General features: G+C 47.4%; 1 protein-coding gene across 11 annotated transcripts in view; it reads right to left on the bottom strand.

Moving 5' to 3' along the window:
* The window catches only part of LOC100730828 (interleukin-18 receptor 1), a 63,763-nt gene that overhangs the window by 5,696 nt on the left and 45,063 nt on the right, over positions 1 to 13,004 (bottom strand). For all 11 annotated transcript variants that reach the window (XR_010040750.1, XM_063229749.1, XM_063229747.1 and 8 more), the window contains 3 exons: positions 7,498 to 7,648; positions 3,774 to 3,839; positions 1,140 to 1,263 (listed from right to left, as the gene is read on the bottom strand). Coding sequence is in view for 10 of the 11 variants with exons in the window: in XM_063229749.1 (XP_063085819.1) it covers positions 1,140 to 1,263; positions 3,774 to 3,839; positions 7,498 to 7,648 (341 nt within the window). In the remaining variant the exon portion in view is untranslated. The remainder of the gene's footprint in view (positions 1 to 1,139; positions 1,264 to 3,773; positions 3,840 to 7,497; positions 7,649 to 13,004) is intronic.

The raw sequence follows: 13,004 nt of genomic DNA on the forward strand, positions 1-13,004 counted from the left end.
CAATCCCGGGGCTCTTGAGGCCCTGAGCGCCTCTTAGAGGACCCTACTTTCTGCCGGAAAGACCCCCCCAACCCCAGTCCACTTCATCCATGGATCTGGGTTTTACCCTACAGACACCAATAAAGCAGGTCTGACTTCTCCTAAGCCCTAACAGCACCCGCATGTTACCAGAGGGCCCAGCGCTCGGCTCCTCACTCAGAGTTAAGCAGCTTCCACTGTTGCCCTCTGTGCCTATTTTCCTTAGGCTCTGCACTGGGGTGCCCCTTCCCCTGGGAGCATTCCAGACAGCTCCAGCTTCATGAGTCTAGACCCCTGGGCCCACGAACACAGAAGGCACGGTGCTGCTACAGTGGTGAGGAAGCGTGGTCGCCTCCCACGCAGGCTCCTACTTCCGGCTCAACAGCTTGAACCAGCACATCTATCTGCTCTGAGGCTGTGCAGCTTGACCTTCTTTCTTTCTGTCTCTGTCTCTGTCTCTCCCTTCCTTCATCTCTCCCTCCCTTCCTTCATTCTTTTTCCTCCCTTTTTTTCTTTGCTTCACTTTCTTTCCTTTTTTTGAGACAGGGTCTGGCTGTGTAGTTCAGCCTGATCTTGAACTTGCAGGAATGCTCCTGCCTCAGCCTCCTGAGTGCCGAAATTACAGGCATGCACCACCACAGCCGGCGTGGGTAGCCTGACTTTTAAGGCAGTCACTTCACACTGTGGCCCCAAGGCAGGCTTTAAAGCTACTTTAGAGATGGCTACAGCTCAGCAGCAGAGCTCAGCACCCTGGACTAGCCTGGATCTGATCCTCAGCACCAGCAGGAACCAAACCCAGACCCAAACCCAAACCAACAGGTGCCTCGCTGCAGGCAGCCAGGGCCTGGTTCCATATTCTGAGTTGACTTCATCATGGGAACTTCGACATGTGCCCAGCGGGAGCTGAGATGGCTCTGTCAGCTCTAGGCGATGTCATCTTAGGGGGACCATGTCCCCTGTGGCCCCCAGATGTCACAGGCACACACCGAATTCTGCATCTTCATCCTCACCCTGGTTGGTGCTGGTGGCTCATTAAATCCACCTGCTCTCTGCAGTTTGGTGATTTCTGAAAGCACCTAGTCTGCGTTGCCAAGACTAAAGTTCCTCCATGTTTCTCTTACCTTTTCTCCTGAAATGTTGGGAATTCCCACTGCTGGCCAGCGGATTTGATGTACCACCTGATCACAGGGTGAAGGTCACGCTGGAAGCCAAACCGAACCGTGCAGGGCAGAGTTAAAGGTTTTCCTGGAAATGAAGAGGTGGGGAGGGGGAAGCAGGTGAGAGGGTGAGGCGTGGCCGGGGGAGCAGTGACACAGAAGACAGGAACAGCCACAGGTGGACACCTCATTCCCAAACCTGAAGCCCTGGGGCACTACTCTCCTGTGAGCCAGTCTGTGTCTCACACATGTGACCACATGCAGTCAGTGTGAAGCTCAGCACGATCGTACCCGAGGGTCCTGAGGGAGCCAAGAAGAGAGCCCAGGAAATGGGGGTTTCAGGGGTCAGCAAGGGCGTGTGCACCTCTGCTAAGGCACAAGGTACCAAAAGGGAAAACTTCAGTAAAAGGTATTTGCATGTTGTATGAAACCACAAGATTACTGCTCTTGTGACAGAGAAGCCATTCACGCTCAGCCGCTCCTCTGAGCACCCCGGGTAAGTGGTCAGACCGAGCTCCCTGGATGCCTCTCAGCAAGAGACACCAGAAACACTCTGCCTGCAGCTATTCTAACCCGTGATGGCTGGGGACAACACCTGAGACTCATTCCTGCAGCCCCAACCTCCCCACCAGTGGGTCTCTAACATTCCACCCTGTGCAGTGTGGCTGCATTTTTGTAAGTGATTTTTGTCTTTATTCCAACTTCCTCCTATTTTCCCTCCAGTTTTGATTTTATTGGGAAGTGCTTCGGAAGCAGTCGTTATGCTGATTTTTTTTCTTTTTTTTAATTTTATTTAAGAGGAAAAAGAGAAAAACACAAAACAAAACAAAGCGGTGTAAGGCTACACGTAATACAGAACTACAAAAAAAAAAAAAAAAAAAAAAAAACCATAACAGTAGAAATCACCTGTTAATAGATTACATATTATCATCTTGAAAATAGTTGCTCAAATCACAGTATCAAAGAATACAAAGTGGACATTCAAACAGGGAGACTGCAAACAGCTGTGTTCAATGATCCAAAAACATTAATATAGTCAGCTATTTAACACCCCTAAACACACTTGCTGTTATATCCGTTAGAGCTCTTTTTCTTTTTTTTTTTCCCTCTCTTTTTTACAACAAAATTTACACATTTTGGATTTTATTACTCCTTAGTTCTTATTACTTTTTTGGGAGGGAGAGAATACAGTCAAATATGGCAAAACAAAGCTGTCAGTCAAAACCAAGTTATGCTGATTTTGAGGGATTGGTGTATATCCTGAGCACTTCCCAACACTTTATCTACCTCCCCCCGCCCCCTCACCCCGATCCCCACTTCCTCCCTCCAAAAGTCCACCTCCTTGTTAGCCACCATCTCTTCCTTATCTTTCTCTTCCACTAATTTATATTTTGGGCTTTCTCATGTAAGAGAAAGTATCCCATGCTTAGCTTTTTATGTCTGGCTTATTATCCCACTTAATACTATTTCAGGGTTCATCATTTTCCTACAAAGGACGTGATTTCATTCTTCTTTATGGTTGAATTTAACACCTCTCCTCTCCCCCCCACAAATGAGCAAGTGAACTGAATGGATACCACCCCAGTTCGCTGCACTGGCATCGCTGCTTCCATCATTGGTGAGATTTGCACCACGGTACTTGTTTCCACATGTCTTTCTATAATACTAAATCTTATACTGACATTGAGAAGCACATGCATTTTACGAAAAAGAAAAACCCCATTTGGTGTTAAATACATTCATCCTTACGTGACTGTGGGGAAAGGCACAGATGCTACTAAACTTGACAAATGAAAGGCTCCCACAAGGGAGCCCGCTTCCCCTCCACCCAAGGGAGCACACCATTTTGGAATTTGAGCAGAAATCACAGCATTTCCCCAAAGTTCCTTTAAAGACCAGACGAAGCAGCATATTCAGAGGCTTACAGTTACTCAAGTCGGTAAATGTATTGACACAACAGAAAAATACAACCAAGTCTTGCTTGGGAGAGTCCAAACCTATCTTTCATGTTGAATTCACCAGCCAGGGATCTCATTGATTGTCCCATCAAAACAACTCCCTATGGTCAGGTTAGTGATGTTTAGAAGCAAAACTAGAGGCTGGGGCTGAGGGGGAATGCATAACTGTTCAAGGCCCAAAGCTGTACTTGACGCCAACTCTGCCTTCCTCAGATAATACATAGACCAGATCCTGGAAGGACAGTGTTATAGTTTGTGTTCAGATGCTTCCCCCCCCCCCCAAGCCTCATACAATCATGGAACTGGCTGAGTCTGGCATTTGTGATTGGTTTGTTGTCTGGCACTGGGATTGGTGGTGTGAGTTCTGTACCCGCCCAGGGGTGGAGCCAACATACAGTATAAGGCCAGGAAGAAGGTGTGTCTTTCCTCTTTTGCTCTGTTCTCTCTTGCTGCTTGCAGTGGCCTCTCAGCCAGGCCATCCTGCCTTGTAGCCTGCTGAGTACAGACTGAAACTCCCACACTGTAAGAAATAAGCCTTTCCTTGCTTCACTTTAGGCATCAGGTATTTTGCCTCAACAGTTAGAGAAAAAGTAACTAAGGCAGACAGTATCATTCGAGGTGACACCCTGACCCAGCTTACCAAGCTCTACTTCCAGGGTGTCCTTGGCAGGATACACAATGTCTGGTTTGAACTTGGTGTCAGCCACTAAAACATGAAAATAAAAATCATTATTTGCATCAAGAAATCTGAACACCTGCTGGCTGAGGATTTGGGGACACCTCCATCAGTACTTTGATCTAAATGTTCCATGTTCCTTCTGCAAATTGCACCCATTATCCTGAGGTGTGGGAACTCAGGCTTCCATGTGTAAATCCCAGCTTCTGGAATGCCCGGGCATCAGCCATCAGTGCTGACAAATCATCCGAGGAGCTCACACCACATCCCCCTGGGCACGTGCTCCTCACCAATCTGCTCACCCTCGTGGGCCAGGGCCTCTGCCTTCATCTCCTACCGCAGTGTTTCTTTTTGGTGTCATCTGGCCGAGGAACCCAACAGGAGGGGAAATCCATGTAATAAATACCCTTCAGCTTCTTGCCACAGACTTTCAAATGTGCCTGCCGATTCAAGCGTCCTTCTGAATGCGGCCTGCCTCCTGGCGAAGGGAGAGCTGTGGTGTCTGCTTTTGATGTCCCCTTAGTCTTGCAGGCCACCTTCCCCATTTCCACCCTCTCCCTCTTGTGTCTTCAGCTGTGATTTCTCTCCTTCTCTCTCTTCTCATAGGCAGGAGCATCTACTCATTGGCCTCTCTTCCTATCTTTGAAGTGACAAGGAGCCCTCGCCCTACAGCCTGCCTTATGCACTTCCTTCCTTTCCAGCCAAGGACTGCATGCAGGGCTTAGGCCCCCTCCCTCACCCCCTCACCTCTGCAGGGTCCCGATTCTCCCCCATCTTTCCACAGAAACTGCTTTACTCTGAGTCCCAATGGACAGCCTTGTACCCATCCCGCGGGGCCCCGCTTTGTACCACGGCATGGTTGGCCGCATCTTCTTTGACCTCTTTCTTCTCTGGCTCTCATCCCACCTTCTCTGCCTCTGTCTTCCCTTCTCCATGTCCCTATGGGGTCCTTTCTCCCTCTGTGCCTGTCTGAACCTCAGTCCTGTCCCTTGCATCCTGCCATTCGCTCTGTTCTCCCTGCGGCACCATCCTCGCACCAGGCCCCTTCCCTACACAGGCTCTGGGCTCCCACAGCGAATCCTCCACACCACCGCAATTCCACTTCCTCCCCCCCTTCTCCATGATACCCCTGGTGCCCGGATGTCCACAGAGTCCTGCACCATCTCCTTCGGAGTCCTGGATCCTCTTTCCACACCTGGGAAGATGCCGGGGTCAGTCCCAGGGGCCTCTCAGAGCTGCCCGGGTGGCCTCCTCCACCCCATTGGCTTTGGGTGTCAGGAAAGCTGATGACTCGCTGCTCCGGTCTCCAGCCCGAGGGCCTCCAGGTGGATCCAGCCTAACACTCACTGGTCAGCATGACATGACACTGGTCAGCTACAACAAGGCAGTGCCTAACGTCCCCTCAGGCTTCTTCTGGATTCATTTCAGGCTTATTCAGCAATGTCACCATTTTCCCTCTGTTTCTTCTCTTTTACATAAAATCGGTCCTCCTGTCCTGCTGGCTCGTGAACTTGGCCACCGTTCATCTGCTCTGTTCACAGAGCGGCCCTGGACACTTCTGAAGAACACGAAGCCGGCCCCTGGCCACTCTTGTGCTGACCTCAGTAGGTGACAGAAAATCCGCCTGCCTGCCCAGGTCAACACCTGCCTCTGGTCCCCGTCCTTCTGTTCCCTCATCCCTGTTCACAGTCTCCTCATTACTGGAATGCCCTTCCTCAGTGTTTTCGGACTCTACCACTTCTCCTCACCCCACCTCCCTCTCTACAGGGGTCCCCCTCAGAAGCTGCCTCCTTGACCACTGTAACCTCCTGACTGTCCTCCCCACGCCGATCCTCGTTCTTGGACTCCTGGACATGCTTTCTATGCAGTGAGCAGAGTGACCCATCTGCACTCTCCTACCAATGCCCTCAGGGACTCCTAACTGGTCCTTGGATAAATTCCACACTCATCAAAACAGCTGACCCTTGTCTTCCTGTGTAGCATGGGCTCTCTGGGGTCTCCTGGACATCAACAGGACCTGGGCCCATCTCCACTGCCCCCTCGGGCTCCTTTGTCCTCATTACCCAGGTACTCCTAGACTCTGATCATTGGGTTTGGGTTTGGGTTTGGGGGTGCACGCTCCCCCTTCTCATGGCACACTGTATGGTGGTCTCCCGCTCCCAATATGTCCACCCAACAAAGTGGGAAGATCCCAGAGGCTGGCACAAGAGCCCAGGGACTCATGCTTTAATTCTTAGCTCTAAGGCTGATGTGGTAGAACCTCAAAGAATATGTGCATGGGAACGGAAAAGAGTTAGCGTGAGTGAGCTGATGAGGGAGACAGGAGAGGCGCAGTTTCCCCAGAGGGAGAAAGTCCCTTACTCCAGGGAGAACAGGGAGCACACTGGTGAGGGGTGACGTTGCTTGGAAGAGGAAGCCATACCCACAGGGCATTCACATGTTTGCTTTTCTACTACAGAGCAATCTGATGCCAATGAAACGGGCAAGCTCAGAAGTGGAAAGGAAAGAAGGAGCCCAGGTCTGGGTGCACACCAGGCTTGACAAAGTCTCCCTGTGTCCAGAATGCCTGTACCTTGCAGGAAAGGGAGGCAGTCAATGAACATCCTTGGTAAGAGCTGAGCTCACCGCTCCTAGATGCTCGGGTACAAAGCCTGAAGGACTCCCTTCTCAGGCTTTCACCCTGTAGCGCACGCATACATCAACCTTGGCTTGTTTAAATCAATGAAATCGTATAATTTATGGGTGCTATGTTGTAAGTCTAGTAAGGAAAACCCAAGGAGAAAGCTGGGACAGAATTTAAGACACAAAGGAGGAACCCGGTATGCCCAGAGAGATAGGACAGAACACTTCAGTTTGTCATTAGTCACGGAGATATCTTAGGGGGAGAGTGAAAAAGAAAGAAAAGGAGGAAGAAAGAGAAATACAAAGAAAGAAAGAGATAAAAAGAAACAAAGAAGAAAGGAACAGAATGAGGGAAGAAGGAGGGAGAGAAGAAAGGAAAGAAGGGGAGGCCATTGATGTTGATCAGAAAGTCTGGGGAGGGAAGGATTACGGTGTTTGGGAATAATGGGAATTCCTTGTTCATGGGAGCAGAAATTGGCAAAGCCTCGCCTTGATACAGTGCTGCCTCGTGTGGCAGGAAACACAGTTGATCACAAAGCAGTGCTGGGCTGCACTCGTGAATGGGTATGTATTTAGGAGAGGTCTGAAAAGCACAAATGCAAAGAAATAAACTGCAGGACTGTGAGACTCTCGGGCAGGAAACCCTGACAGCCCTGGGGACACAGATCCCCCAGCTGTGGCTTCCATGCTTTGTTTCTCTTAAAAAAAACAAAAACCACGATTTCGGGCATGCAGAAAAATACTAAAACACTCTGGGATTCAGTTTGATTTCACCATATCTGAGGCTTTCAAAACTACAAATTTTCTGAGTGTGGGGGCACATGCCTGTAATCCCAGTTCTCAGGAGGCTGAGGCAGGAAGATCACTGAGTGCGAGGCCAGCCTGGGCTACACAGTGAGCTCAAGGCCAGCCTGAAATGCCCAGTGAGACCCTGTCACACACACACACACACAAGGACTGCAGTTTTTCACTGCCGCCGTTTTCCCTGAAAGGACAAAGTGGCCGAGGAGATCACTTTTGTGTCAAGGACGGTCTCGGAGCTCCTGGTACCATGGGCCACACTTACCGATGGTTCTCACTTGCACCACAGCTCTGGCTGTCCAGGAAGTCACGTTTGGTGACACAGTGTAGTCGCACACATAAGTGCCCTGGTGGTAGTCATAAATGTCCTCCAGCAGAATGGAATCGCTCTTTTCCCCAGGGAGGACTCTTCCATTCTGGTCCAAAAGACAAAAAATGTTGAAGACATTTCTGGAATCAGGGAGTTTTTATTCACTGACCCTTGGGCGCCAGTGGAAACCTTCATGCATCCAAATCAGGAAGGAATCACTGATTTCAGAAGAGGGCACAATCAAAGCCACAAAGACCCTCTACTCAGCTCCATGCTGTGCAGTTCTTACAGGGAACAGGAGAGGAGGAGCCTGGGCACTCAGCCCCCTGAGAGCTCTTCACCCGCTGCCTCCCACTGCGTGACTCAGGTCCCTGAGACAGTTTGAAGCAATGATGCTTAGATGAATATTTAAACACATGCACGTATGTGTGCTTCCAGGAAATTGCAACAGGTTTTCTCTAGGTGAGAGTAACACACAGTTTCTTCTTTTGAAAAATCTAACCCTAAGAAACACTGCTGGAACCTGGAGATGCACAGGCACAGTGAAGCTGGTGGCTGGCAAGCCTGAAGGCCTTGGTGAAGAAATGTGATGGCAGAAGGTAGCAGCGAACCAGGGAACTGCACTGGCTGGTGTGCCCGAACTCACGCGGCTGTGACTCAGCCAACTTCCCGGATTCCCTCTGTGTCCACTCACCAGAGCCACGGTCACACTGGGGTGTGGGCTCACTGAGGTCAGAGATCAGTGAGACCAACAGAAAGCTGAGCCACCTACATTGACCTGCAGTGAGTGTCGGGAATAAAACCTTTCAACCGGAAAGGGAACAACATCCTGGAACCAGGCAGGACTGGCAGAAACAAGGTATTGCAGAGAGTAAAGTCAGTTTCTCCCTTCCCAGATGGGATTGGTGAGATGTGCTTGGCCTGGGTCACGCCCCTGGCTGGGAAGCAGTAGGGTGTCCCAGACCAATTGCCTAAGGGCTGCACACACTAAGGCATGGTGAAGGCCTGGGGGGAGGGGCTGGCTGACTGTAGGGGAGGAGCCAGTATATGCCTTCCCTATTTGCACCTCAATGGCACACTGGAGTAGGCAGGGTCACCTAGCCAGTCTGCTTCAGAAGAACCAGAGTCAACATAAAAAAAGGACTGGGGCTTTCTTTACATGCCTGTGTGGAAGAAACCAAAAATATGAGAAGAGAAAACAATAAGAAAAAGCCTCCAGCCCCCAACTCTGAGAACATTGATCCAAGAAAGGTAAATACAAAAGAGATTGAGGACAGCAAACATACAATATCAAATACAGCATCAATAGACATAAATAAATGTATTCAGGACCTCATAGACAAGTTTAAAAGGGAACTATTTAACCAAGTAAAGCAAGATATAAATAGATTAATAAAAGAAATGCTAAGCATCTCTCAAGTAAACACAGATGGAAAATGGAGGAACCCAAAGAAAGCAGAGAAACATTTGATGAAAAATATAAAGAACATATAGAATACATGAAGCAGATTCAAAGACATTACCAGGAAATTAAAAACTCCATTGAAAGCTGGCAAAACTGCTTGAAACAAACTAAGGATAGATTATCTAAACTGGAGGACAGGTTTTCAATGTGGGATTATGACAGGAAAAGCTTTTAAAAATAACAAGGAAATGAGCAGTCACAATACAAAAGCTAGACGGTGACAAGAGGATCTATAACTTGAGAATAAAGAATGTGAATGAAGAAGCAGAGGTACAAACAAAGGAACTACAAAGGCTATTCACAGAAATAATTAAGGAAAACTTCTCAAACATAGGAAAAGGAAATGATATACAGATATATGAGGCATACAGAACTGCAGCTACCTACAACCAAAATAGAGCCACCCAGGCACATAATAATCAAGATCCCAGAAACTGAATATAATAACAGAATATTAAAAGCTGTTAGAAATAAGGAACAGATCACCTATAAAGGAAGGACCATCAGAATTACAGCAGACTTCATGGCACACGTCTTCATGACCATCAAGTCAAGAAGAGCTTGGAGTGAAATATTCCAAGCCCTGAAAGAAAATAACCTGCAGCTCACATTGATATACCCTGCTAAACTGTCTCTAGAAATTAATGGAGAAACAAGATGCTTCCAAGACAAAGAAGAACTGGCGAAATTCTCAACCACCAATTCAACTCTATGAAGAATACTGCAGGACATTCTAGAGAATGAGAAAAGTACCAGGAACAGTGGCAGAGAGGCCTCAATGAATGAAGCAGAAAGTAGAATGAAGACAAGTAGACAACTAATGGCAAACAAAGAGCATAACAGAAATGAGACAGAGAAGGTTGGTTATAAACTCTAATATAGATGGCCTTGCTACACTACATTAAAAAAAGAGAGAATCACAGGTAGAATAGATCAGGAGGTAGGGTCCAATGAGATGCTCTTAATAGGAAATGTAATTATCCTGAAAAAGGGTATATAGACTGAAAATGAAATATGGGAAAACAATGCTCTATGGGATAGGAAGCCAAAGAGTAACAGGGGCAAACTAGACCAGTATTTGTGAATAGGTTGGAACGACAGGCTTTAATAGGTAAAGGAATATAATTCGAGTTCAAGTCCAGGAGGGAGAAAGTTTGGAACCACTTAGGTAAATAGCAGGTTTCCCTCCCCTAACTTAAAACTGAGAGTCTAGGTGAGGCCCAAAAATACACAGTGCATCCTGGGGAAGTGAAAAGGGAGGAATAGTCTTTAAAAGGAGTGCAGAAGACATTGTTAATAGTGTATCAAGAATTAAAACCCATATTACTCTCACCACTCTGCTTAGATAGAGTTTATTCTGTCCCAGTGTGTTTACTTGCATTAGATTTGAGGGCACAGACAGCTATCGCCAAAACACCAGGATATAGCACAGTAATCATCTTTAATTTCCTACTAACTTAATTTGGAGCCCTGTATGACTTATACTGGTTTATCATGACTGATCTTAGTTAAATCTAGTTTGTTTGATTGCTGTTTGGTATTGACAGATTTTATTCAAAACTTGTATGAATGATAGTATCAAGTCTGAGAATTTAGGCAATTACACTGAAGATAACAAGACTCACTATGATACCCATTCTGGCTTGATTGCTACCTGTTTTTCAAGTTTTATACTACATACAAAATTGTGTTTTTATTAATACTGTTATGTACGGATATATTCAATTATACTACGTCTGATGATATAGCCAATTCTATTGAAGATAATAAGAGACAACACAGTAACCATGGTAGAACCCCTTGTACAGAGGACTTATATGTCTTTTTCATTTCATATGTTTATAGGAATATATTTTGTTTTGTCTTGCTTTGTTTTGTTCCTCCCTCTAATACAGAAAGGATAGAAATACATGTTAAGACTCATGCATGTGTGGAACCAATAAACAGTTTATGAGAACTGATCTTAAGACACATGATGAAATGAACAGGTACTGTGAAGAAAAAGAGACACTTACAGTACCCAGGGCTGATCCAGGAGAATCAAAATGTGAAACCCAGCAATGTTATTATTCTTTGCTCAGAGTGATTTTTTGTTGAACAGAGCTGGTTGCAGTCTTGCTGTTTGAAACCCCACTTTATATGCTCCACTTTTGTATCTTGAATCATATTTGTAAGAGGACAACATGTAAATATAAACTACTGATTTCTTACTGTTTATTCTTTCTTTGAAAATATGTACTGTATCTACCCATTTTCTGTTTTGTTTAGTCTTTCTTTAAATAAGTTTTTTTTTTTTTTAAAAGAGCAAAGGGAGAAAAAGCAAAGAAAAACCTAACCCTAACAAGAGAATACATTTTCCAATCGAAGATACTAAGTTAATAAGCAGGGGCATACAAACGTTACAAACAGACTGAAGACTGAAGACTTCACTTTGCAGGACCCATAATCAAGTAAGAAGTGAAATGCGGGCACCACCCTGCCCTGCCTAACTCAGGATCTACCAACGACTCCCTTTCCCCCAGGATGGGTCACACGTTCCTCACTGTCTGCTCCCTCTTGCTTCCTGACACCATCCTACCACCCCGGCCCAGCCTGGGGGAGCCAGGGCTTGCCCTGACCTGGCCTTGCATCGCCCCTTGTTCCCCTGCAGGCCGAAGCTCAGGCTCTAGCCTAGCTCTGGAGGTGACACCTGTGCAGGGCGGGCACCTGTGACCCCACGGAGTCAGCCACTTCCTGCCCTGGGGAGCGCAAGGGCTGTCAGTGCCCTGTGTGACGAGGGGACATCCTTCTATGGAGCTTGGGTCTTGGGCACACCGTATAATAAGCCGTCCCCTCGCACCCCAATGTCAGGGCCTGGCGTCGGGAGGCCATGGGTCAGAAGGTTGGGAGGGAGTCTGGGGAGGTGAGGGTCCCTTATGTGCACCTGAGGCATAGGATAGACCAGAGGGGAGCCAAATACACAAAAGTTTAACCTTTAAAACTCATGGCAGTGATACGCACATGGCCATTAGCACTCGGACACTGGCTTGGAGTGCAGGGACCCTCACTTTCTGTCTTGGGTCATGACTTTCTTTATGAGGTGAGATCAAAAACACGGTAACTGCTGCTGACGAGTGCCATCTGCAGGAAAGGGAGGGTTGTGAGAGCACCACGGGGCGCCCCCATCCACTGATTTACCAGCTCTGGCGCTATGTGACCAGGCTCTTCACTGAACTCAAAATAACTGTGAAAGAGAAACGTTTTGGGTCCATTCAGGACACAGAGTTAGACTCAACAGCAGTGTCACTACAGAAGACCTCTGGAACTGCTGCAGAAAGTGGCAAGGATGGTAGCACCGGGCCCAAAGGGGGCAGGTTATTTGGGGAGGGCATCATGGCAATGTGTCTCACTGTAATACAACTCTGTAAAAAATCTGAGCATTATGTTTTCCCATCACACCTCATATAGGGAGACAAGGCCAAGGTCAGAGCGCTGATGGCCTTTGGAAACAGACATGGTTGGTGTCTGTCTGTCCAGTGCGTGGCAGATGGATGGAACTGGGGTCTTCCTGTGCCAGCTGCACGAACATATGAAGGTGCAGAGGGGAGAAAAGTTTCAAGCCAGAGGCCTCGTGATCAGGCATTTTTTAAAAAACGTGAAAGACAGCTAGTTATGGATGCTCACGGAAACTTAAGCAGCGGTGGTCACAGCTGCCTTCAGGGCAGCAAGGGAAAGGACGTGGCGGGGGCACAGGAACCACTGGTCACTGCCATCAGATGGGCCAAGGTATCGACTCTGACCTTCGGGTATAATAAAGTTTCCACAGGGCGTGTTTTCCAGGTTTCCAACCCAGAGCCAGCAGCATGGCACTGACAACGAGGGTGGACAGAAAAGAGTTATTGCACAAAAACACTTCAGGATAAGATTCTTTTATCTAATGGGTAGCAAAATTCCTTTTCAAGAATTATCACACATGACTTTTCCAAAGCTTTCTCTGATTTCCTTCCAATAGATTCTG

The sequence above is a fragment of the Cavia porcellus genome, unplaced genomic scaffold, assembly GCF_034190915.1.
Source record: "Cavia porcellus strain 051 isolate PalLab524CR breed Dunkin Hartley unplaced genomic scaffold, mCavPor4.1 scaffold_18, whole genome shotgun sequence".
NCBI classification, from domain to species: domain Eukaryota; kingdom Metazoa; phylum Chordata; class Mammalia; order Rodentia; family Caviidae; genus Cavia; species Cavia porcellus.